At 37.2% G+C, this 23,716-nt stretch overlaps 1 protein-coding gene across 5 annotated transcripts; it reads right to left on the bottom strand.

Moving 5' to 3' along the window:
* Window positions 1-1,569: 1,569 nt before the first annotated feature.
* Window positions 1,570-20,072, bottom strand: LOC104882832 (RNA pseudouridine synthase 6, chloroplastic). 5 transcript variants are annotated; one of them, XR_008967472.1, is made up of 11 exons: window positions 19,607-20,072; window positions 13,078-13,206; window positions 12,713-12,967; window positions 12,557-12,638; window positions 11,477-11,592; window positions 11,333-11,387; window positions 11,021-11,132; window positions 9,022-9,191; window positions 8,117-8,507; window positions 5,342-7,549; window positions 1,570-3,152 (listed from the first exon to the last, which is right to left on the bottom strand). XR_008967472.1 is itself a non-coding variant. In XM_010667246.4 (9 exons), exons 1-9 carry the CDS (start codon window positions 19,795-19,797, stop codon window positions 8,235-8,237), a joined length of 1,383 nt encoding a protein of 460 aa, XP_010665548.1. In that variant the 5' UTR covers window positions 19,798-20,072; the 3' UTR covers window positions 5,837-8,234. The 5 variants fall into 5 exon arrangements, 1 of the variants encoding a protein (XP_010665548.1); XR_788460.4 differs by having other exon boundaries at window positions 1,570-3,093; XR_007268656.2 differs by lacking the exon at window positions 1,570-3,152 and having other exon boundaries at window positions 5,837-7,601.
* Window positions 20,073-23,716: the final 3,644 nt, after the last annotated feature.

Raw genomic sequence — 23,716 nt, 5'->3', positions numbered from 1 at the left:
ATGAACCTTTACAGAAATGCCGAAAGAATGGAAAGATCGGAAAATATGACCACTATGTTAGCTGAGTTAATCCAGAATCCCGGAAGAAGGTAGTTGCTAATAAAAATGATAGCGTTGTGATGTTCAAGAAGTTCTCATCTCTTAAAACGCCGTCATATGATGGTAAGCCTGATCCATTGGTGTTTGAGGATTGGATTAATCGCATTGTCCAGTTGTTTGAAACCTTGCAATGCCCTGAGAAATGGAGAGTAGATTTTGTTTTATTTTATCTCACGGGTCAAGCAAGTTTATGGTGAAAGATTGTTAAAGAAAAGAAATATGAACATGGGTTTGGATGGAGCAAACTTCAGGACCTGATGCGAGATAAATTTCACCCTCCCTCACTTAGGAAGCAGAAAGAAGATGAATTCCTTCACTTACAGCAAGGTACAATGAGAGTTTTGGAATATGCTAATAATTTCATGGAGTTTTTAAGGTTTGCACCTCAGCTGGTGACTAGTGAGCAGTCAAGAATGAACCGTTTTGAGCAAGGTCTTCAGCTCAAGTATCAGGATAGGTTGGAATCTCAAAGGTTCACTTCTTACAAGGATATGGTTGATGTTGCTGTTAATGTGGAACGGGTAGTATTGCTTCGAGAATCTCAAAATAGCAACTTTAAAAGGAGGAATGATGGAAGGAGTGATAATCAAGAAGGACCAAAAAGGCTGAATCAGGGTTATCAAGGAGGCCGAAACTTTAAGAGGAATGATAACAATGAATCCGGTTACAGAGGATAAGGAGGCAACAGACACCAGAACAACTATAGGGCAACTGCGAACAGATGTCAGGGGTGCACCAAGTGCCGAAGAATGAGTCATTTAGTAAATGAGTGTCGTATTGGCACAAGCACTTGCTATCGGTAAGGAAGTCATGAGCATTATGCTCGAGAGTGCCCTAAGTCACCAAGGACCACCAATGCCATAAGAGGGACTACTTCGGGTGTAACTGTCCGCAACCGAAATAACAACAATGCTGGAGCATATCGAAATCCACCATGACAAGCACCGACAGGAAGAATCTATGTCATTGAGGCTGAGAATGATGACACTGTTATTACTGGTACCTCTCTATCCGTTCTATGCATGTCCATGTTTTATTCGATTTTGGAGCTTCACATTCCTTTATTTCCCCATTGTTTGACAAAAGTCTGAAATTGCAACCATCATGTGACTTTTCCTCTCTAAATGTTGCTCTGCCTACTGCAGAAACTATGAGATGTAAAGTCATGTATAAAAATTGTCCAATTGTATTGGTGAAAGTTGAGTTTCTAGTTGACCTTGTAGAATTTGAATTATCTGAGTTTGATGTGATTTTGGGGATGATTTGGTTGACTAAATATGAGGCTGACATCAATTGTGTTAAGCAGAGTGTGACCCTCAAAGCACCTGATGGACGTAGAATTTCATACCAAAAGATTGTGCGAAAACCTCAAATCCAAATTGTTTATGGGTTGAGAGCTCAAAGGATGCTTGAGTTTGAATATTTTGGGTACCTTGTAGTTTCATAGACTTAAATTCCCCTAAACCTTCCATAGCTGATATACCTGTGGTTTGCGAATACCTAAATGTGTTTCCCGATGAGATACCTGGTATGCCTCCACAAAGGGAATTAGATTTTAGCATCAAGATAATCCTAGGATCACCCTATTTCTAAGGCACCCAATAGGATGGCCCCAACCGAGTTACAAGAATTGAAGAAACAATTAGATGAGTTACTTGAAAAAGGATATATTTGACCGAGTGTGTCACCATGGGGAGCCCCAGTTTTATATGTGAAGAAAAAAGATGGAAGTTTGAGGTTACGTATTGATTATCGGGAGTTAAACAAGATAACCATAAAAAATAAGTACCCATTACCCCGTATAAATGATTTGTTTGATCAACTTCGAGGTGCAAAAGTCTTTTCAAAAATAGATTTGAGATTTAGTTATCATCAACTTCGTATCAAGCCAGAGGATATCCCAAAAACTGCCTTTAGAACCCGATATGGTCATCATGAGTTTGTTGTTATGCCTTTTGGGTTAACCAATGCACCAGCTGTATTTATGGATTTAATGAACAGTGTCTTCAAGCCATAGGTAGACAAGTTTGTGGTTGTTTTCATTGATGATATTTTGGTATACTCTAAGAACACGGAGGAACATAAGGAGCACTTGAGGAAAGTAATGGATATGTTAACAGAAAATCAATTATATGCCAAGCTGTCAAAGCATGAATTTTGGTTGAAAGAGATATTATTTCTGGGTCACATCATATCTGAAAAAGGTGTGTCTATAGATCTCAAGAAAATAAAAGCAATAGTGGAGTGGCCTAAACCAACTAATGTTCCCGAAGTTTGGAGTTTTATGGGTATAGTGGAGTGGCCTACTTTTAAAGTTACTATTTTGAGATTCTCGAAGCAATACTACCCGTTCCACATTAACAACAACATCAACCATATCCTGGTAAGAAGCAAGTGAACCTTTGAAATGCCAACCTATCCTGATACTTGAACTGAAGACCTCGCTTAAAACGGTTCATCCTTGACTGCTCGCTGGTCACCAGCTCAGGTGCAAACCTTAAAAACTCCATGAAATTATTAGCATATTCCAAAACACTCATTATACCTTGCTCTAAGTGAAGGAATTCATCTTCTTTCTGGTTCCTAAGTGAGGGAGGGTGAAATTTATCTCGCATCAGGTCCTGAAGTTTGCTTCATCCAAACCCATGTTCATATTTCTTTTCTTTAACAATCTTTCACCATAAACTTGCTTGACCCGTGAGATAAAATAAAACAAAGTCTACTCTCCATTTCTCAGGGCATTGCAAGGTTTCAAACAACTGGTCAATGCGATTAATCCAATCCTCAAACGCCAATGGATCAGGCTTACCATCATATGATGGCGTTTTAAGAGATGAGAACTTCTTGAACATCACAACGCTCTCATTTTCATTAGCAACTACCTTCTTCCGGGATTCTGGATTAACTCAGCTAACATAGTGGTCATATTTTCCGATCTTTCCATTCTTTCGGCATTTCGGTCTAAAGGTTCATAATCATCATTCTGCTCATCCTCTACGTGCACATCTTCAACATCGTTAGTAACATCGTTGTTGACGTCAAAGGTCGACATTCTGCATGTCATATATATATATATATATATATATATTTATATATATATTATATATATATATATATATATATATATATATATATATATATTTATTATATAAGTGAAGGGGGGAGCAATGGTGTCCTCTTTTGAAATGCCAATTTTGCCCCCTTCCCATTCTAAATTACAATTTCACTTACAAATCAAAGGGGGCTTCAAACAAAAATTACAAAAGTATAATTATAACAATCACTCACAAGTCAACTAAAATCATAAAATTGCATAATTTACGTTATGCAAATCACTAAAATGAGAAAACTTTATAAAAACTTGAAAAATTCACTTACAAACTACAACATATAAAAAAATTGATTTGAAATCAAAGTGTCCACTTTCTTTACAATTTATGAAGTACTGTACTTAATTCAAAAATCAACTAAAAAATTATAATATTAGAAATCATAAATAAATTTAATAAAATTTCTATTTTAATCATAGAATTTAACTTTGAAAAGTAAAAAAACAAAACAAAAAGAATGGTGAGAGACTTAAGTAACAGAAACTAAACCAATCAAATTTTGCAACTAATAAAAACAATTATACTTTGTATGTCTAATGTTCAAATTTTGACTCTTATGCCGAAGAAAATTGAGTTTCTGTTTCGAAAAAAATTCAAGCACGCATCGCGTGCAAAAAATTCTAGTATATATATATAGGATGGCTCTTATGAGAACACCTCCTCTATGTGAGAACACTTTTTTATATGAGAACAAATCTGGACCTTTGGATCTAATCTAATCTAACCATTCTAAATACACTTATGAGTAATGGCATTTTCGTAATTTAGTATAACCCTTATCCCCTTCTTCCCCACCCCTTTCACGCTACCTTTGGATCTCTTTCTATCTTCTCTTTCTCTCTCCTCTATATCGTCGTTCATGGAATTTTAGTTCTTCAATGTTTTAGTTCGATTATTTGCGGATTCCACGCTATTTTTTTCATAAAGTGTGTTGGTTACTATAATACAACAGAGGGTCACTATGATATAGCAGAGGGTTGTGTTGGTTACTATCTATGATACAACAGAGGGTCACTATGATATAGCAGAGGGTCACCATGATATGGAAATAGTAAATATTATTTTTTCTTGACTAATTTCTTTAACACATGTGATAGATGGGTTATTATGATATAACACATGGTCACTATGAAATTTTCTCATAGTTTTGCAGGCTTAGTTGCTCAATGTCATTTTCTTGATTCTCTTGTTAATTTTCTTCAATTTTAGCTTTAACGGACAAAAAAAAAACAGCTCAAACACATCTGACATATAGTGACCGTTATACATATATAGTCACCCTTCAAATATAGTTTTAAATGTAATCCTAGAATGTCGTGATTTTCAAAGAACAAGTTCAACGCGTGAGAGAGAAAAAGTTGCTTGATACAACAGAGGGTCAATATGATATAGCAGAGGGTCACCATGATATGGAAATAGTAAATATTTTTTTTTTCTTGACTAATTTCTCTAAATATGTGATAGATGGGTTATTATGATATAACACATGGTCACTATGATATTTTTTCATAGTTTTGCAGGCTTATTTGCTCAATGTTGTTTTCTTGATTCTCTTGGTAACCTACAGATGATATTCATTCTCACATAAAAAAGTAATCTCACATAAAAAAGTAATCTCACATAGGGACCTATTCTCACCGGATCCCAACCATATATATATATATATATATATCACTATTTTTACTTTTCAATTTACTTCACTCAATTTTTTTAAAAGTATTATCCATGTTTTAGTCATATTATCATGTTATAAGCTTAGAATTTAATAGTTGCACTCATTTAAGTAAGTTAATTATTAAAATTATAAGTGATTATAACTTTTAAACTAGTTTAAGAGTATATGCTAAAACATGTTATAACTCAAATAACATAAGACTTGATAACCTATAATTAAGTGGTACTTGGTTTAACTATTTACATGAGTATATTAATTAATCTTGGTATTACTTAACAATTAGGAATATGTTACATGGGAGTATATCTGTATATCATGTAAAATCATTTCAAAGAATAAAAATATGAGTGACTTACTACTTAATAATAGAGCAACATTATTAAGCGAGTCATTTTAAGTTACTACCTACATACATTTATAAAGGTTGGGAAGCAAATTTCACAAACATTAAACTTACCCAGAATAAGGAAAACTGATTTTCCTTGTCAACACATACTCACGCACAAGGAAAGAAGCAGGGGATGTGAATGGTTGAAGGTCCGGTGGTGTGGCAGCAATTCTCGGCGGCCGAGGCGGCAAAAGAGAGGCAGAGAGACGGCGAGAAGAGGGTAGGTGGCGGTGTGCGGTGGTGCGTGCGGCTCACGAAGAGGAGAGAGATTGGGCGAGACCACGAAAAGGAAGGGGTCGAATGGGGTGGAAGAGAGCAGCGAGTGGGGAGGGCGCTTGGCCGGCGTCTGGTGGTGTTCCTTCTTCGGCGGTGGTTGAGAAGTGGGGACAGTAGTGGTTGAGGTGGTGGTTGCTTGGTGGTTGAAAAAAACAGAAAATTAAAGATTGAATTTTGTTGCCAATTTCTTTTAATTGATTTTATTTTCTGAATTTTGTTTGTTGATTTGTGATGGAAATTTCGACCTCACTCTCCCTATTTATAGATGAATTGCTATTTTTGAAGATGTATTTTCAGAATTAACAAATCAAAACCATGTGCATCCATGGATTTTCAAGAAAACAAGAAGCTCATCCAACTGTTTTTGAGTGAGTTTCAGTGGGTTTGATGTGTTTGTGACTAGTACACATGGCAATGGATCCTGGATTCGATCCAGACTTGCTAGGATCCGACTCATTTATAAGAGTATGGGTACAGAAATTTTAGATCCAATGGGTCCGGGTTGAGTTTGAGTCTTAGAGAGCATGAGACGAGTCTGGAACCGGATCCACATAAACTAGGCAGTAAGGTTTATCTAAATGCTAAGGTTTCAATGAGTTGTGAGTTGTGAATTCGTTACTGTTGTAACTCTATCTAAGACTTGTAAGTTGTAATATTTTATAAGTTAATTCTTAAAATTTTATTTAGAAAATGTTTAATCATGAATATAGGAACCTATATATACTAGGGCAAAATTTTTTAATTACATATATTAAAAAATAGGAAAAATTGACGATAGAGGTCTCAACTTTGGATGATAATTTTTAAAAGTTATGAATTATTGATTAACATGTGTAGGTCCCAAATTTATGGGGTATTAACTTTTAGCGGGCCTTAGTGACTTGAAACTAGCTTAATAGGTCATAACTTGTAAAGCTTGGGTCACACCAGAAAGGTTAATTGAGGAAGGGAAGTAGGAACTAGGTGAGATTTAAAAAAAAATCGTCAGTTTTAAGTCACCGAGGCCCGCTAAAAGTTAAGACCCCCTAAAGTTGGGACCTACACAGGTTAATCAATAGTTCAAACCTTTTAAAAATTATCGCCCAAAGTTCAGACCTCTATTGTTAATTTTTCCTAAAAAATATAATGAGAACTTAAAATTAAGGACATGTGGACTCGCTAACCTCAAGTCTGAACCACCATCCTCAAAACTCTAACCTTTACTGTTCTTCTTCTTTGACATCCTGTTATCATCTGCTTCTTCAACATCCGGCCATCTACTCCGATCTCCTTCCTCCTACTTCTTTGATCCCCGCCGTCATCTACTTTTCCGATGCCCCCGTCGAATTCTACTTTTCCGACGGCCCATCATCATCTACTTATGTCATATCGTAATCTATTTTTATCGTCTATAATCAACACTCTCCTGGAGAGTGGTTCAGGTTCGAATCCTGGGAGAAACGTTAGTAGTGCACTGGTGCAGTGAAGGAAGGGCAGTCAACTACCTGGTCCTGGTCCTGGGGTGATACCTGAGATAGGTAACCTTCCCCATGCCTAGTGCTTAGCAGTCCAAAAAGAAGTAAAAAGTTCAGTGGTTAGTGGTTACAGGACAAATCAAGAGCAGCTTAATAGTACATCCATCCATATGAACCTCTTCCATTTTTTGAGAGGCATATGTTTTTACCCATATAAAATGTGGATAACTAAATATTACAATAAACCATACATTTGACTGTTTGAGTATTTCCCTTCAAAGTTGAAGAAGCTCCATATCATCCACTGACAAACACAAACTGCAGGCAGGGTTGAAAATCCCTCCTGGCGTCATGTCTGAAATGCAATAAACAGAATTCCCCACAACGATAAGCAGCCCACGACCCTCAAGATCATTTCCGAGGACAGTAATAGCACATTGCACACTCTCAGCTTTTTCATGGAGATACACGAGCTGTCTTGTCGGGAGATCATTCTTCTATTTTGAGTCTATGACTCCAAGAAAATACAACAGTCTTCTGATTTGCTCTGCGAAAGAAAATCTTGAGCAGAAATAATTGAAGATCTTGTTTAAGTTCATCTGTGATACAGCTTGGTACAAGTTGGTCTCACATGAGGGCATGCCACAATTAACCTTTCCTATATAAGATTGATAGAGTATAGATATATTCCTGGGGCCTCAACCATCAGCTTAAGCTTTTGGTTGAGTTGGTCCTTTAACATGGTATCAGAGCCAGGCCCATAGAGGGTCCGTTAATTTATTCTGGGCCAATTGAAAAAAGGGACCTCACATGTGAGGGGGAGTGTTGAAGCTATGATGTATAGCGCACACCACATATGAGTGTCCCACATTGATTAAACAAGAGAGATGGGTTCACTTTATAATGCAAAGGGGTTACTTCCCCTATTGCCATATGGTTTTAAGGTGGAGGTCTATACTCTATCAAAGATAACTAACACAATAAAGTTCTGAATCAAAATTTTATGAAAGAAACAGCTCCATTGAAGCAAAGTCCGAAAGAACCAAGGAGAGTGAATAGATTGGATGATGAAAGAAATTTCTCGACACATATAAATTCCACAGAAAATGCTTACCATGCAGAAGATTGACATGTAACCATGAAGACTGAAGTTATGGACATAGGCCAACCAAAAATCCATTAACGTGGAGATCTACACTTCTTAGAACACACCAAACCCCTTATAAACGTCCTCATCTCCACCAGGGTGATCCAGCTTCATAGACATATTTATCATCATCCCATGAAATTTGACATGCTTGAAGACCAATAGCTAAACTTGGCTCCTTTCCATGCAAGGAAATCCAATTATCAATAGCAAATCTTTTGTCATCCCCACGTGTATGTTCTGCTTTGCATTTACCAAAGGGAGAAACTCCGGGTTTGGTTAACTCAGCAAGTGCAGCTGGCATGTACATTGAATCGCCTATTATTGGAGCCCCACATGCAGCAAGTTGTGCTCGGATCTGTAGACACAATTAGGAACGGTATCAACACCACAAGTTTCTTCCAGTGCACCAACCACCAAAATCTAACTGAAAATGCATATTCATTTCTTTTTTGAGCATTCTGGCCCACAAGGACAAAACTCTATGAGTAAAAGAGCAAATAGGCCAACCTTTGTTTTTCTTTGCGTTCAAGGAATGATAAAAACAGCAGATATAGGAGAAAACATTGTTGCAGAATTAAGAAAAACTGAAACATACAAAAGCATTGATGGTGACATGGTGCTGAATTAAAAAAAGGCTTACGTAACACCATGAGGGGAGGGGGTTCTTATTTATCTCATATCTCTCAAAGAAGATCAACAAGTAGAAAACTCAACTAGAATATTGAACTCGCTATTATATGAAAAGTTCCCATGATTTTTGTCCAAAATTAAGTGTATCTATACCCATGTTGAAGTGTCAAGGATCTGACATGGGTACATGGGCTGAAACGAAGAGTCTCAACAGCATAGAAAAAGAGCATGAGCAATACCTGATGTGTTCGACCAGTCAAAAGATCGATTTTACATTCATAAGCAAAATTCTTGACAGGCCATCCACAGTCGTTTATTTGATACTTCTCTTCAATAGTAGAACTTGGCCAGGGAACTTTTTTGCAATCCAAAACTTCAAGCTGGCATAATTGCCATCCTTTCACATGTTCTGCATTCAATTAAACCCTCAGCTTTATGAAAGCGTTGCATATACAGCACTATACCAGATTACCAGTAGAACATAGCTTTAGTTAAAACAGGCTTATGTCAGAACTTCCAGTCATTTAAACACAAATCCTTTTTTTACCCATCACAATGTATGAAGAATCAACTACTCCTATACAAGAAGTTCTTATGCTGCTGCACTTATATAATTTCATTTTGGGTTAGGGTCTGATTCTCATCAATACCAGCTTGCAAAGTGTACAATGACATCTACACATTAATTTTATTGTAAAAGCTTCCTATGTCCCGAAATAATTATGAAAAACAAGAGGGACAATTGTTGATTATGATTCCATTACTCATCCATTACACTAAAACTAGTTTGGTGTGCATGATGCACAAGTGGGAAAAAAATGAGAATTGAAAACAAAATGTTCCATTATTTAGAAAAAAAAAAAAGAACACATGTCTTACTATCTGTAAATAAAGTTTCAGTACGCATCAAAAAGATAAAAGTGAAATAGATCGTCAGGAAAGATTTTATGTAATTTGTGAATCCATTGAGTTTCCAAAGTATTTTAATTTCCCTACATAGGTTATTCCAAAAAGAGCAAATTATTTTAGAGGCAACTTTTCCAAATCATAAACTCCCTTTGTCCCATACTTAAGTATTTCTTGGCAAATGGCACGGAATTGAAGGAGACAAACAAAGGTGAGTAGGTGGGGGGGTCTGGGCTCAACTTGTACATAAAGTAGGGAAGAAAAGCTTACTAAAATTGAAATATACACTTAAAAATATAAACCATTTTCTGTAATTGCATACAAAAATGTGGGATGGAGGGAGTATTTCCTCTAACTCTCCTAACAAAATTATACTCTCGTCCTAAAAAAAAATATAACTCAAATAAGGTTTGGGCACGCATATTAAGAGTTTTAGTAGGGTAGGGTAGTCTTTTTTGCAAATAGTCGATAAAAGTAAAATTAAAAAATTTGATTCTGAAAATATAAGTAGAGTCTCCCACATCATAAGGGGTTATGGGAGAGAGTGTGAGAGTCAAAGAGAAAGAGTTAGGCTCCGTTTGGTAGGGCGTAAAACGTTTTCCTGGAAAACTGTTTTCCTCTATTTTCTATTTTACATTGTTTGGTTGGCAAAAGAGTGTAAAACTATTTTCCCTTGGGGTAAAATTACTCTCACAATAAGGAAAACCTTTTCCTTCAAATGAAGGAAAAACTTATTCCTTATCTCTTTTGTACATTCTTCTCCCTACCTTCTTACTTTCCCTTTCTTTCCTTTCACTCCATCATTTTTCTTACATGGAACCAAACAACGGAAAACTAATTTTGGAATTGTGTTTTACATTGTAAATTGTTTTCCATGAAAATCATTTTACACTGAAAATGTTTTACACCCTACCAAACGGAGCCTTAGTGGGAGAGTCCACATCACATGAGTTGGGTAGGTAACAATTCTATTTTAGCTAACAAGAAAATGTTTTGTGTACATTCCAATAAGGAATACATGATAACTACATACTGGATGGAGGGAGTATATAATCTAACTGAAAAAGGAAAATACTTCGACATGTGCCGGAAAGGCCAAGTGACGAATTTTGGGCGATATATATGGATTTATATATTTAGATTTGTTGCATTACTAAAAAATTTGATCAAGTACCTTGTGTAAATAGGATTAAGGCTACAAGGATTGGGACCTTCCTACATAATAGTGAGATCGTTGTTCATGTTGTTATATTATTGAAATTTGACAACATTACTAAGTAGGACATATATAGAGATTAAGGGAGTAGACAGCAAATATGTTGACATGGTTACCTACAGAAAGTATACGTGGAGCAAGCTTGGCTGGTTGCATGTAATGGGTGATTATTCCGCATGACACTGGAGATGCAACAAGGGCAAGATAAAGTTTCTTGACCTTCTTATCCTGAAGTAAAAAATCAAGAAGAATATTGGATTTCAGCTTATTAGACTTTGAAAGACATGTTAGTACATAGGCTGGTTCTAGCTGAACCAACATAGAAAGATTAATCATTCAACATGGTTCATATATTTGACTGTCCACATCCAATACAATTGTGTTTGGATCATGCAGGAAACTGCATTGAAGAGACACGATAAACTTACTCTAATTTTTTCATGAAAAACAGAGCAGTAATCCTCAGTTCTGGCCATCACAACACTGCAATGAGTTTAACAATGACATGCTGATTGAGGCAGCACAAAAGTTCAGCTAATGAGTAAAGATACTTTGCAACTGTATCTACATACCATCCTTCAGTACAGTTATCAATCTGATGTGTAGTCAAGAGCGGACTAGCCAGTCCCAAAGCACGAGTAGCAAAGTTTGCACAGCTTTCTTCAATATTGTTAGAAGTTCCTCCTACCTAGACAAGGACGGGTAAGCATCAAACCAGATATTATTTTGGAGTTTTGCATAGGCATTCCAAATGAGTGCATTTAAAGATAGTCATGGCCCAGGCCTTGGCATGAATAGTCCTCGAAAGAAAAAAGAAAAGGAAGCACATCTACCTTCTCTCAAGAATGAAAGTAGTGAACACACTTAGTGAAAAAGCTTTAAAAAGAATTAGTTGCAAAACATTCAGAGCCAGGGAGAGGAACTATTTAATGATGAATAGAAGATCAAATAAGAGCCTTAGTATATCCAACTTTTAAGGCCTAAGATAGTTGTAAATTCTTAGGTGCTCCCGGAAGCACATTTTTTTGCACATTTGTCACATATATTTAACAGATTAGCAATACCTAAAATGTGAAAATATAAAAATGTGCAAAAAATGTGAGAGGGAGCATCTAGTTTTAAGTGCTTCCAGGAGCACTATAGAGGCTTTGCAATCTTAGGGTGTGTTCTCTTTGCCTGAATTTTGTTGAGCTGAATTTATCTAAACTTGTTGAAGCTCATTTATATATCTATTGCCTTTTATCAAAACTTATTTTTTTTAAGGTGAAGAAAATGCACCCTTAGCAAGCTACAGTCCGAAAAAACACTCTGTGCTGCTTAAAATGCTTCATGTAAGCACGCACTAGTGTGGTGGCAATGAGGACAAATTCTTTCAGCTTCTCAGTCCTACCAAGTGAAATTTATTCTTATCTCTCCATTCAAATAACACATACTCTTCCATTTGTAGACAAGAGAAGCATTAGAATGTAGCACGAACTTTAAGGAGACCCATAAGACAAGATGAGAGAGAAAAACCAGAAAATGGATGTTTATCTTTATAAGGCCAAAAGTGAGAAGTGTTTCACTTATTCCGCTATTTACATATGGGACAGTAAACTTTTCAATTAGAAGAATCTGAGGAATCTACATTAGCATTTTCAAGAATTACATACAGAGGTACCAGCAGGCTTGTCCAGAACCACATACGATTCAGTAATAGCTATAATCCTCAACTTCCAATCGATTTCATAGCACCTGTAAAGAATCCGATGCTTCATTTGTGTACAGAAAATATTCCAGTAAGTAAAAGTAACTTAATTCTCACAAACCTGGGGAAGCGTCGTGGATGTACATATACGCGCAAGTAAGTTCCAACTTCAACATGTTCGTCAACATGAGTTATACGAAAGGTCCTTTGTGCTTCCGGAATAGTTTTCCCCTTAAGTGACCGTCTCTTTTTCAGAAGAAGAGGTGAAGTAAAATTCTCATATACTTGAACTTGCTCCGGTGTCGCAGTTGTTGGAGGCTCAGGATGTACAAGTGCATAATATACAGCTCCAAAATGGATAAGATCAGCAACATACCTTCATAAATATTAAAGCAATTGACTATCTCATGATCACACCCAACTTCATCATCAAGGAAACACAAACATAAGGAAAAAAAGGTGACAGAACAGTAAAGCCTCACTTACAGAGCTGGGAGATCCAAAGTTCTGCTAATGTAATCACCAACAGAGCCTTCTTTTAAGACAACCAAGTGTTCAATTCTAGGTGGGTGAGTTGTTGAAGGACATGGTAATAGGCGATCATATTCTGGGTAGCTGAAAATTAACAATGACAATCAAATGTGATGCTCAAAAAGGAATAGATAAAGGCCTATAACTAAACATTATGTCTATAGCAGTCTGCTGAAACTTATGATCTGCAGTTCGTAAAGCATGGGAACTTGCAAAAGAAAAACTTAATGGAAAATGAAGAAACGTGCCCATATGCAAAAATGGTAGAACTTTAGAGTGTTTTTATATTATCACATAAGGGGAAAGTTATCTTATTTTCTAAGAGAAAGATATCTGTTATACTTCCTCCGTAACAAAATAGATGTTACACTTTTTAAATATGGTTGTAACAAAATAGATGTTACACTTCCTTTTTAGGCAACAATCTCTCTCTATCTTTTCTATCACATGGATCTCCTTTTTTCTTTCTCTCTCTCTCCTCTTCAAAAAATTGCCTAGAAAAGTGTGTTTTGAAAAGTGTAACATCTATTTCGTTATGGAGCAAGTATTAGTTCTTCCACAACACTTTATTTGACTTGGATTTGCATAAGTGGGGTGAGACGAGAGTTATGCTATTTAATACAAGAATTTGGGCAAGCAGCAACATCCCAAAGTTAGACCGCAGATTTAGCTAAGAAGGTGCAGATGTGCACAACATTTCCCTCACCATTCAAAAATTACCAATAGGAAAGTTATTTTAAACATGAACCCAGAGTCCCAGACAAAGGGAAAGTCCTTCTGAACATAGAGCAATCAACAAATTGTGACACGGAGGGACACCACAAAAACTAGTCATCCGAAAACCCTATATCATGTTTAGTTTCACACAGTTTTTCTCTCCGTAAGTCTTGTCCCTTCAGGCATCAGCAGATGAACCCCCTGACCACTGTATTTTAGAATGGCACGTCCATCACTTGTGGTGGACCTAGATATTTTTGTTCTTATGTGGGATCAAATGGTGTCACATATAAATGCTGGTGTTGGTAAAATGACAAAGAAAAATCTGATATCCAAGTGAACCTCCAAAGGAAGATGAGAAGCTGCTGCATCAAAAGGTTTTACAAGGATACAAGAACAAAAATCTTATGAACATGCATTCCACTAACGGAAAAGACCAAGCGCATTTAAGCATGTCCTTTACTGCTTTTCAGAAGCTTGTTTAAGACAAAAGAACAGTAAGTTGTTCAGGCTCCACGGTACGTAGTAGCCAGCAGTCTACATAGACGACACTGTCCCATGGTAGTGGATGGTGAATGAGCCAATACCACACCAAACAATCCATTTTCCTCAACGAATGTACAAGTCTAGGGTTCTACTGTGCCTTTTAATGAGCATATGCATGAGGATTCGCAGTCAAGAGGTGTCTCTATCCTAGACCATTCATCTTCGAATATCTCAACCCAATTATAAAATAATAGGCAATCTAATAACAATCATCCTAGGTATTAGCTCCAGAATTCCCTCCTAAAATAGTCACCAATATGGTTATCCCTCGAGAGATCACACGAAAAAACTTGCTCAGCGTAAGTTTTTTCTTTCCAGGTCCCTAAAAGGTGCAAACTAAAAATTGATAAGAAATCCTCAATAGATACTTATGGTCACCCTGTAAAGAAATTTTCCGCCCTCGATCAGGCTAGTAATATACTAATTTTTAGTAATACTAGTAGGCTAAACTCTAAAGGGATTGGAGAAAGTAATGCCAGTGAAATAGTACAACTAGAAATCCGATAGCGCGTTGAATTATAGATGGTCCAGTGTGCAAGTAATTCCAGAAGGGATCAAGTCACCAATAAATAATTCTTCTTTGCACCACCATGTTGATTAATGATGAACCTACATGCTTCCCAGTACTCCATCTTGCATAAGAACGTTTATATCATATCCACATAATCTGATCTTATCATCAGTTTAAACACACAATATATGAGCTCTCCAAGTATCATTGTTACAATCAACAAACTGATTTACCAGGAGAACTACATTACACAATAACATATGTCTAATGAACTGTGTAATACCTTAAAAGTCCGTTAAAAAGTTGTTAATAAACGGTGGTAATGGTAACAGTGACGGTATTATAGGTTTCATCATCGATGTCCATGGTAATAATCCTTGTCCATTCCCAAATAGCTCGTTTCCTTCACATATTTCCATTAACATCTATTACTGTAAGATAGTGACAATCTCCTTGATTGGAGTATGATTCATTGATTGAATATATAAGTATACACACTAGGAAATATGATCTATACAAAAGATATTTGCTAAACAATAATATCTACCATATATAACAAGTATATCTACATAGAATAATGTGAGAATATTTGCAAATTCTCTATCACACCCCCTTAGTCGGAGCAGGAAGAGGCCGGACGCTCAGACTAGATCGGAAGTCAGTGAAAAGTTGTCGGGGAGGCCTTTAGTGAAGATATCAAGAAGGAATATGAAGGACTCGCACATGACCCAAGGCGACCTTCTCACGAACAAAATGTATGTCCATCTCAATGTGTTTCGTACACTAGTGTGTGAAATAGGTAAATGGCCGAGATGTTGTCACAAAATACAATGGTGGCCTTGCGTAGGGGATAAGGATAATGTAGCTCAAGAAGGAGGTCGTGAAGCCAATAAGACTCAGCGACAACATCAGCACTTGAACGAGACAGAGTGGGTTGCCGTTTGGCAGACCAAGAGACCAAGTTATCACCCAAGAAAATACAATAACTTGAGGTGGATCGTTTAGTATCAGTATAAGTAACCAACCGATTCGGAGCAGAGGGATATAGATGAAGACCATGATCAAGAGTGCCTTGGATATAACGAACAATACGCTTAAGAGCGCTAAAGTGAGGCTCACGGGAAGCATGCTAAAAAGGCATACCTATTGAACGGCATAGGCTATGTCAAGACGAGTGAATGTGAGATATTGAAGCGCTCCAGCAAGGCTTCTATAGAGAGTGGGGGTCAGAAACAAGAGAACCATCTAATGCACTAAGTTTTGAGTTGGTGTGAACAAGAGTGGCCACAGATTTGCAGTTGGAGATGTTAGCACGCTGAATAGTGTCCTATTTTTTTTCTGATAAAGAAACATACTGGTGGAGGTGCATTGCACAGAAATCCCTAGAAAATAACTCAGTTTGCCCATCAGTCATGGCAAATTCTACTTTCGGAAGAGAGATGATATGATCGCGGAGAGCATCCAAAGAAGTTGTATAAACAATATCATCCACATATAATAACAGGTAAGCAAGTGTGAGTACCAATGGAGAATAAAGAGAGAAGAATCAGTGGTGCTGCAAGTGAAGCCAATCTGCAAAAGATAGTGAGCAAAGCACTGGTACCAAGCACGAGGTGCTTGTTTCAATCCATAAAGAGATTTACGTAGTTTGCAGACGTATGTGGGAGCCTTAGGATTTACAAATCCAGGAGGTTGATGCATATAAACCGTTTCTTTGAGATAACCATGAAGAAACGTGTTCTTAACATCAAGCCGGTGAATAGGCCACTTCTCACCGATAGCAATGCTCACACAGTCCTAATTGTGGCCGGTCTAACCACGGGATCGATAGTCTCATCACAGTCAACCCCAACCTGTTGAGAGTTACCATTATCAACCAAACACGCCTTATAGCGCTCAAGTTCACCTGTATCCTTGTACTTATGACGAAATAACCACATATAACGAATAACATTAACCCCTTCCGGTCTTGAAGATCCCAAGTATGTTGTTTAGTAAGAGCAGTAAATTCCTCATGTATGGCTGTATTCCAATTCGGGTTTTGGAGGGCCAATTTGGGATTTTTGGGGATGGGAGAAACGGTTTGGGTATGAAGATTGAGAATTTGTTTGGGTTTAAAGATGCCATGTTGGGATCGGTCACCATTTAAGGTGAATCAGGTGAGAGAGGGAAGTTGGGAGTGGTTATTGGACGGGGTGGGGGCACACGCAAAGGAGATTGGGGAGGGCTGATGACAAAATGATCAGCAGGGAAAAGGGATGGGCGCAAGTCGAGGGAGAAGTGGGAAGCTGAAGGGAAGGAGCTGGAGTGAGTGGGCGCAAGTCCAAAAAAGAAGCGCGCGGCCCATTAGAGGGATGTAAGGGAACTGTTTGTGGATTGGGCTCATGAAGGGTGGGAATAATTGGGTCAGGTTTAAGAAAATTGTAATCCTGATTTTATAATGTGACAGTCTGGGAGAAGGAAAATTCGGATTCTTGGAAAGTGATATGATGAGAGATGATCATGGCATTTTTAGATAAATCATAGCAAAGGTAGCCACGATGGTTGCTAGGAAAACCAAGAAAGACACACGGAGTGGTGCGTGGGGCCAATTTGTGAGAGCTGGTGGAGGATAGATTTGGATAACAAAGGCAACCAAACATTCTAAGGTGGTCATACGAAGGAGATCGATGATATAGAACGTCAGTGGGGGTTTTGTTATGAAGTGTTTAAGTGGGTAAGATGTTAAGAAGAGTAGCTGCAGTGGCTAAAGCACATACACAAAAGTAGGGAGGGAGAGAGGCTTGAAAGAGGGGGGAGGAGGAGACGTTGCCTCTTTCGCAGCGTTTGGGCATGGCGGAAGCTGGGTGGTGATGAAACGAACCTTAGGCGCCGAGAGGAGTAAGGAAAAGAGAGAGAAAGAGGATTCTTTTCCTAAGAAAATCTGATACCATGTAAGATAGTGATAATCTCCTTGATTGGAGCATCATTCATTGATTGAATATATAAGTAGGGTTTTTCTAACCTATGCACCTAGTGCAAAAGTTAAGCTTTATCTATTAAACAAATTGATTAACTAAAATAGAATATCTTCCCTATAATTATGCTAAATAGTTAGTTTCCTTGTTAATATATATTGTATCTTGTCTTTTAATCAAATCAAAATTATCATTAATATATATTTAGCATAATTATAGTGAGGATATTATATTTTTAGGGGGCGTTTGGTTTGGGGTTTTTCGGAAAGGGTAAGAGAATCAAATAGGTCGATTCACTTACTTGTTGTTTGTTAACACATTTTAATCATTCCCTTTACCCTCCTCATTACCCCAAAGTCCTCTACTTCCATTACCCATCCCCCCTAAGGTTTCACTTACCCTTTCCCTTCTCTACTCCATGGTCACCTTGACCAATGGTTGACCAGCACTCCAACCACCACAACCACCACCCTAGACATTGTACCACCACCCAAACCACTGACCCACCATCCTAGCCACTGTCACCACCACCTCCGCTACCCTAACCATCACGCTGCCGCCGTAAGCAATTGCCACCACCAAACCACCGGAAAAAAATCCACCACATGCACGCATAAACCCATCACCACTTCCTCCCAAACAACACAACCACCCAAAAATCAACCACCAACACTTGAAAACCCATAAGCCTAAAAACTTGAAAGAAAAAAAAAATAAAGAGTAAGAATGGATGAATACTTCTTCTTATCAATAATTATAACTTTAAGGGTCAAATTCGGCCATGAAAACTTCACATCTGAAGTTTTTATGGTCGAATTTGACCTTTAAAATCTCAAATTTCTCCTTCAATGGTGGTTTAAAAGAAAAGATAGAAGGGGGGGCGGTTACTTGGCGGTGGTGATGGGTGTTGGTAATTTCGCGGTGGTGGTGGACGGTGGTTATCAACAGCAGTGAGGTGGCAGAGGCGAGGGAAGGGGGTAACGTGAGGTGGAGGTGGTTCTTGGAGAGAGAGGGGGAGGGGGAACATGGTGGAGGACTGGTGAGAAGTTGAAGGAGTTTTTTTTATCCCAAACAACCTTTTTAATCAAAGGGTTTTCCTTTCTATTCTCCTTGTTTCTCTTTCTTATACCCTTCCCTTTTCCCCTATCTAAACCAAACACCCCCTTAGTTAATTAATTTATTGAATAGATAAGGCTTAACCTTTACACTATGTGCATAGGTTAGAAAAACCCATATAAGTATACACACTAGGAAATATGATCTATACAAAAGATATTTGCTAAACAATAATATCTACCATATATAACAAGTATATATGGAGAATCAAGATTAGCCTAGTGGTTGTGAGGCCCTCCTTCCACTCCTATGACAGGGTTCGATTCTCACCCCTTGCAAGAAGGATCCCCCATTTCCCCCCTTCCTTGCAAGGGAATTCTCCCTACCTTTAAAAAAAAAATATAACAAGTATATCTATATAGAATAATGTGAGAATATGAACATTCTCTATCAATTACAACTTTATAGGTAATTTGGAGTGGTAATGAAAATTTATCAAAACCAAATATTAGGTGACTAAACTGTAAAATGTTTGGTTTAAAGCATGTTATGTTATTACATACAGAGCACACCATCAATAATTAAAGCAATGAAATAGACTTTAACTGTAACATTGAAATTGCAAATTAAAAGCCATAATTGTAACAAAAAAAAAAAATAGTTAGAGAAAATGAGAGAGAGACAACAGTTGGATTACCCATTTGTTGAGGGAGCTGAAGCAACACAGTAAATAGCCGATTCAGCGTTCCCCACTAACGGGCACCGGAGAGTGGCGGGAGCTCCGATAAAATGGATATGATTGGTCTGAACTCGGCGAGGTGAGATTGGTGTATTTGTTGATATTGGCAGGTAATTAACGGCTCCAATTGCAAGCTGGTTTCCGAGCATATTTGAAATTTAATTTGACTGGAACCTCAACACTTCAACACTTCAACAGCTTGCTGTATTCTTCTATAGGGTGAACTGGGAACTGTGAACTGTGAAGTGAAGGGGATAAGTATAACGACTACTTACCCGTGCCTACTCCCAATTCGCTAACAATTCGTTCAAATGATGAGTTGAAACTTGAAAGCCAAATTCAAGGACTTTTTTTTTCTGGATAACGCTCAGATTATTTCTACTTTAGGCTCAGACTTTGAAATATTTCCCCACTTACACTTCCAGTGCTGCCTAGAGGTCCGAGTAGGGTCATATTCGTCTCATTTTTGTGTTTGGATTACATTCGGGTTGGGTCGTGTCCATATCAATTCGTGTCGGGATGAATCGGATCGGTTTCGATCAATTCGGATTGGTTTAAGTTGGGTCAATTTGGGTAAGGTCGTTCTTGAAAGTACATTACTTCGTATAAGAATCATCTTCGGGTCTAAAAAGGGTGGGTTATTTTCTTAAAAAATGTACGCTTTTTTCAATAGCAAATAAATAAAAACAAATTAGTTAACTTTTTACTTCACAAAAAAGGGTGGTTTCCAGTAATAATGATAAGAGGTTTTTAATGTGTCGTTAAGGCACTAAGAACCGCTTTCCAAACAATATTTATAGTCCTAACAAGCAATTACTAAAAGAATAGTAAGGGCAAGTCAACGGTCGATCCACAGGGAAACAGGGATTGGTTAAAGTCTATCAAGTCTAGACTGCCTAATTGAAAGGTATTTGGGGGTTTGAAAGAGTTTTGGTATCGATTAAGTCTAACTAATAGCACGAACAGGCAAATAACACGAGTTTAAATATCAGATAAAAGACACTAGAGTTAAGGTTACTAGTATGAATAAGAATAGCCAATGAATGCTAACGCGATTGTGATGTACGGAGATGATTATGCAAGGTTTAGTTTCCTTCTAAATTACTTGAGTCCTCTCTCGAATGGTCCTCAAGAATAATCACTTAATCAATCAACTAAATCCTCTCTCGAATGGTCTTTAGTCAATTGATTAAGAGATTCAATAAGTCCGGAAAACCCCTAATAAAGGATCCCCTTAATTTCTACCCAATATCTTGGCCTAGAAATTAAGTTGATTCTTGGGGGTGATAAAAAGAGTTCAAAATTCGATGGAAACATTTGAAATCAAAATACCAAAGTATAAATGTGATCAATATCTATCCTAAGGTTTCAAAACACCAAGATCAATGCATGAACTTCTCTAAACATCACAATCACATCAACAACACATTTAAAACCCTAATTCATACTTTCACCCTAACCCTAGATTATGAAACTACTCACTAATCATGGAGTTAAAGCAATTAAACAAAGAATCTACGACTAATCTAAGGCTAAAACATGATTAAGTAATGATTAAACTAATGGAAATCGCAATTATGAAACTAAGAGAATAAAGATCTAGAATAACCAAAAGCAAGAACAAAGACGGAAAGAATGAAATAAAAACTAAACCTTTGAATTAAATTGAATAAAAAGTACCTTGAAATGTATTGGAAATCACAAACTATGATCACTAATATCAATTCTCAATGGAAACTAAAGTGTTTTCTCCCTAATACAAAACCCTAGAATGTGTGTAAAAAACTAGAATGAAAGCGTAAGTCTTCGAAATAAAACAAAAACTCGTTTAATGAAGCCACGAGCTCCATTTTCTGGAAACGACTGGTGCGGGCGCACCAAGATGAGGTGCGGGCGCACTAAAAACAGGTGCGGGCGCACCTAACCCTTCTGCCTCAAACTGGACAGTTCAACTTAAAACGAGCATAATTTCTTCGTTTTATATCCAAATCAAGCTTTGACTAGTCGTTGGAAAGATATCGAAACGAGCTTTCACCTCCAACTAGAATTACCTTCATCCGATTTATGGTTTGAAAGTTATGTCCATTTGAAGTTCTCCGTTCAAGATTTCATTGTGCAATGTGCTCCTTTGTGCGAGCGGACATGGGGAATGGTGCAAGCGCACCATTTATCAATGTGTGCTTTGTTTTAATTGCTACCTTTTCCAACTTTACAAATCGTAGCCATCTTAGTAGTTTCACCTATATCAAGAACATGGCAAAACAAGGTGAAAGCAAATGTACTAGAAATTCGGTCAAAAATGACTAAAAATCTAGCAAAATATCATTATGATCAAGTATGATCAAGTGAATGAAATAGAAGGGGAAAGGGAGAATAAAGAGGGAAGAAATGGGAGAAAGAGGATCAAAATGAGCTAAAAGGAGTCCATAAAGTATGTTTGAAACACACTTATCAAATAACAGTTCGAATATGAATCTTAATGGTCGTTTTAACATATTTATAGTATATCATTTGCTTATCACGTTAATTATCGCCATTTAAGGATAACCATACTTGGACACATTTACATTAGGACACCAAGACTTAGACAATAATAGTGTAGTGACTTATATTCTACTTCACATTGAGACACTAACACTTAGACAAAAGCAGACACAATTGGACCATTTTTAGCTTCATAGGGGTTGATGAGGGGCAACAAAGCAAGTTGGATTCGGGTTGGGTCGGGTTAATTCTGTCCTAATTTTCGGATCCTTTCGGGTTATCTTCGAGCGCGTGTAATATGTGGGTGTAGTTGGATCCGGGTCAGGTCAGGTTGTTTCAGGTGTTGGTTCTATTTCGTGTGGTTACTTTTCAGGTGAAAACGAGTCTCGAATTAGGTGAACGACTACATGCTTGTTTTGCCAGCTATAAAGCTGCCCTATCTCAAAAGGGTTACGTATTACTTTCACATATTAGGGGCATTTTGGTAAATTAGTGTTTGAAAATACAACATTTATAAACTCAATTGCTATTCAACGCCTTATAATATCTTATCAACACCCTAAATACGTATTTTCATACTATATTGGTATACTTTCCATTTCTTTTATCTCTTTCTCCCCTTCCCTTACTCAGTTACTCCTTTCCCTTCCCTTTTTCTTCCACACCACCACTTTCCTGGCATCGCCATACCATAACTAGCGTCGTCGCCGTCGTACCACCACCACCTTTCACCTATTGCATCGCCTCCTATAACAAAAACATGTTGTTCTTTTTTATTAAAAAGAGAGAGAGGCGTCTGCCATGGATGCCCCAGCCCACCATTGGCATAGGTGTCCATGATAGGTGCCTCTTTTTGTGGTGGAGCGTCTGCCGTGAATGCCTACGGCGGTGCTAGGGCTTTTATGGCAAACTTCTCTCTCTTTTTTTTAACAACAAACGAGAATACTCAATTTTCCTTTTTCAAGTTCTTCACTCTCTTTTTCATGGCTAAAGATTGATATTTTTCGACGCCCATAAACTAAGACCTAGGCGACAAAAGTATACAACCTGAAGATCGATTCCAATTTAATTCCTTTTGTATTAACAATCACTTTTCATGATGTAGGAATTAAATTGAGGACGATTGTACAACTTTGTATAGTAATATTTGTACATATATTCTTTCTTAATTATTCTCCTTTCACGACTCTTTAATATGCTTTTATGCCTTTTAATTGCTTTAATTGACAGTATGATCATCATTATTATTTGCTAAATACTAGTAAACTTAAAAAAGATAAATAGGACAACTAGATTTAGGAACCGTTAATCTTGTGAATTAATAAAGTAATCACCAAAATCAGATCTTATGTGTTAAAATTAACAATGTTTTTCTTTTTATGCAATTAATCGATCTATTTGCGTTTTTGTTTTGCAATTAAATATCTCATTGAATGTACTTAAGGAAATTCACCTGAACAGCTCAACTCACATCTCTTACTTTTGGTTTATAATTTTTCCTGAAAACTAATTGGCAACACTTTCCAAACCAAAAACATTTAAAAAATGTCCTAAAAAAACATTTAAAAAAATTGTCCACAAAAA

Source organism: Beta vulgaris, chromosome 8 (genome assembly GCF_026745355.1).
Source record: "Beta vulgaris subsp. vulgaris cultivar EL10 chromosome 8, EL10.2, whole genome shotgun sequence".
Taxonomy (NCBI): Eukaryota; Viridiplantae; Streptophyta; class Magnoliopsida; order Caryophyllales; family Amaranthaceae; genus Beta; species Beta vulgaris.
This window is presented reverse-complemented; position numbering and strand designations above follow the sequence as displayed.

What these genes read in the sequence shown, in the direction of transcription:
- LOC104882832 (XM_010667246.4), bottom strand. Translation starts at nt 19,797, where the DNA reads ATGCTCGGAAACCAGCTTGCAATTGGAGCCGTTAATTACCTGCCAATA. An exon ending in ACTTTGGATCTCCCAGCTCT is followed by an intron (nt 12,968 to 13,077) that starts GTAAGTGAGGCT and finishes ATATTTATGAAG; the next exon opens with GTATGTTGCTGATCTTATCC. An exon ending in TTTTTCATGAAAAAATTAGA is followed by an intron (nt 11,133 to 11,332) that starts GTAAGTTTATCG and finishes TTTTTACTTCAG; the next exon opens with GATAAGAAGGTCAAGAAACT.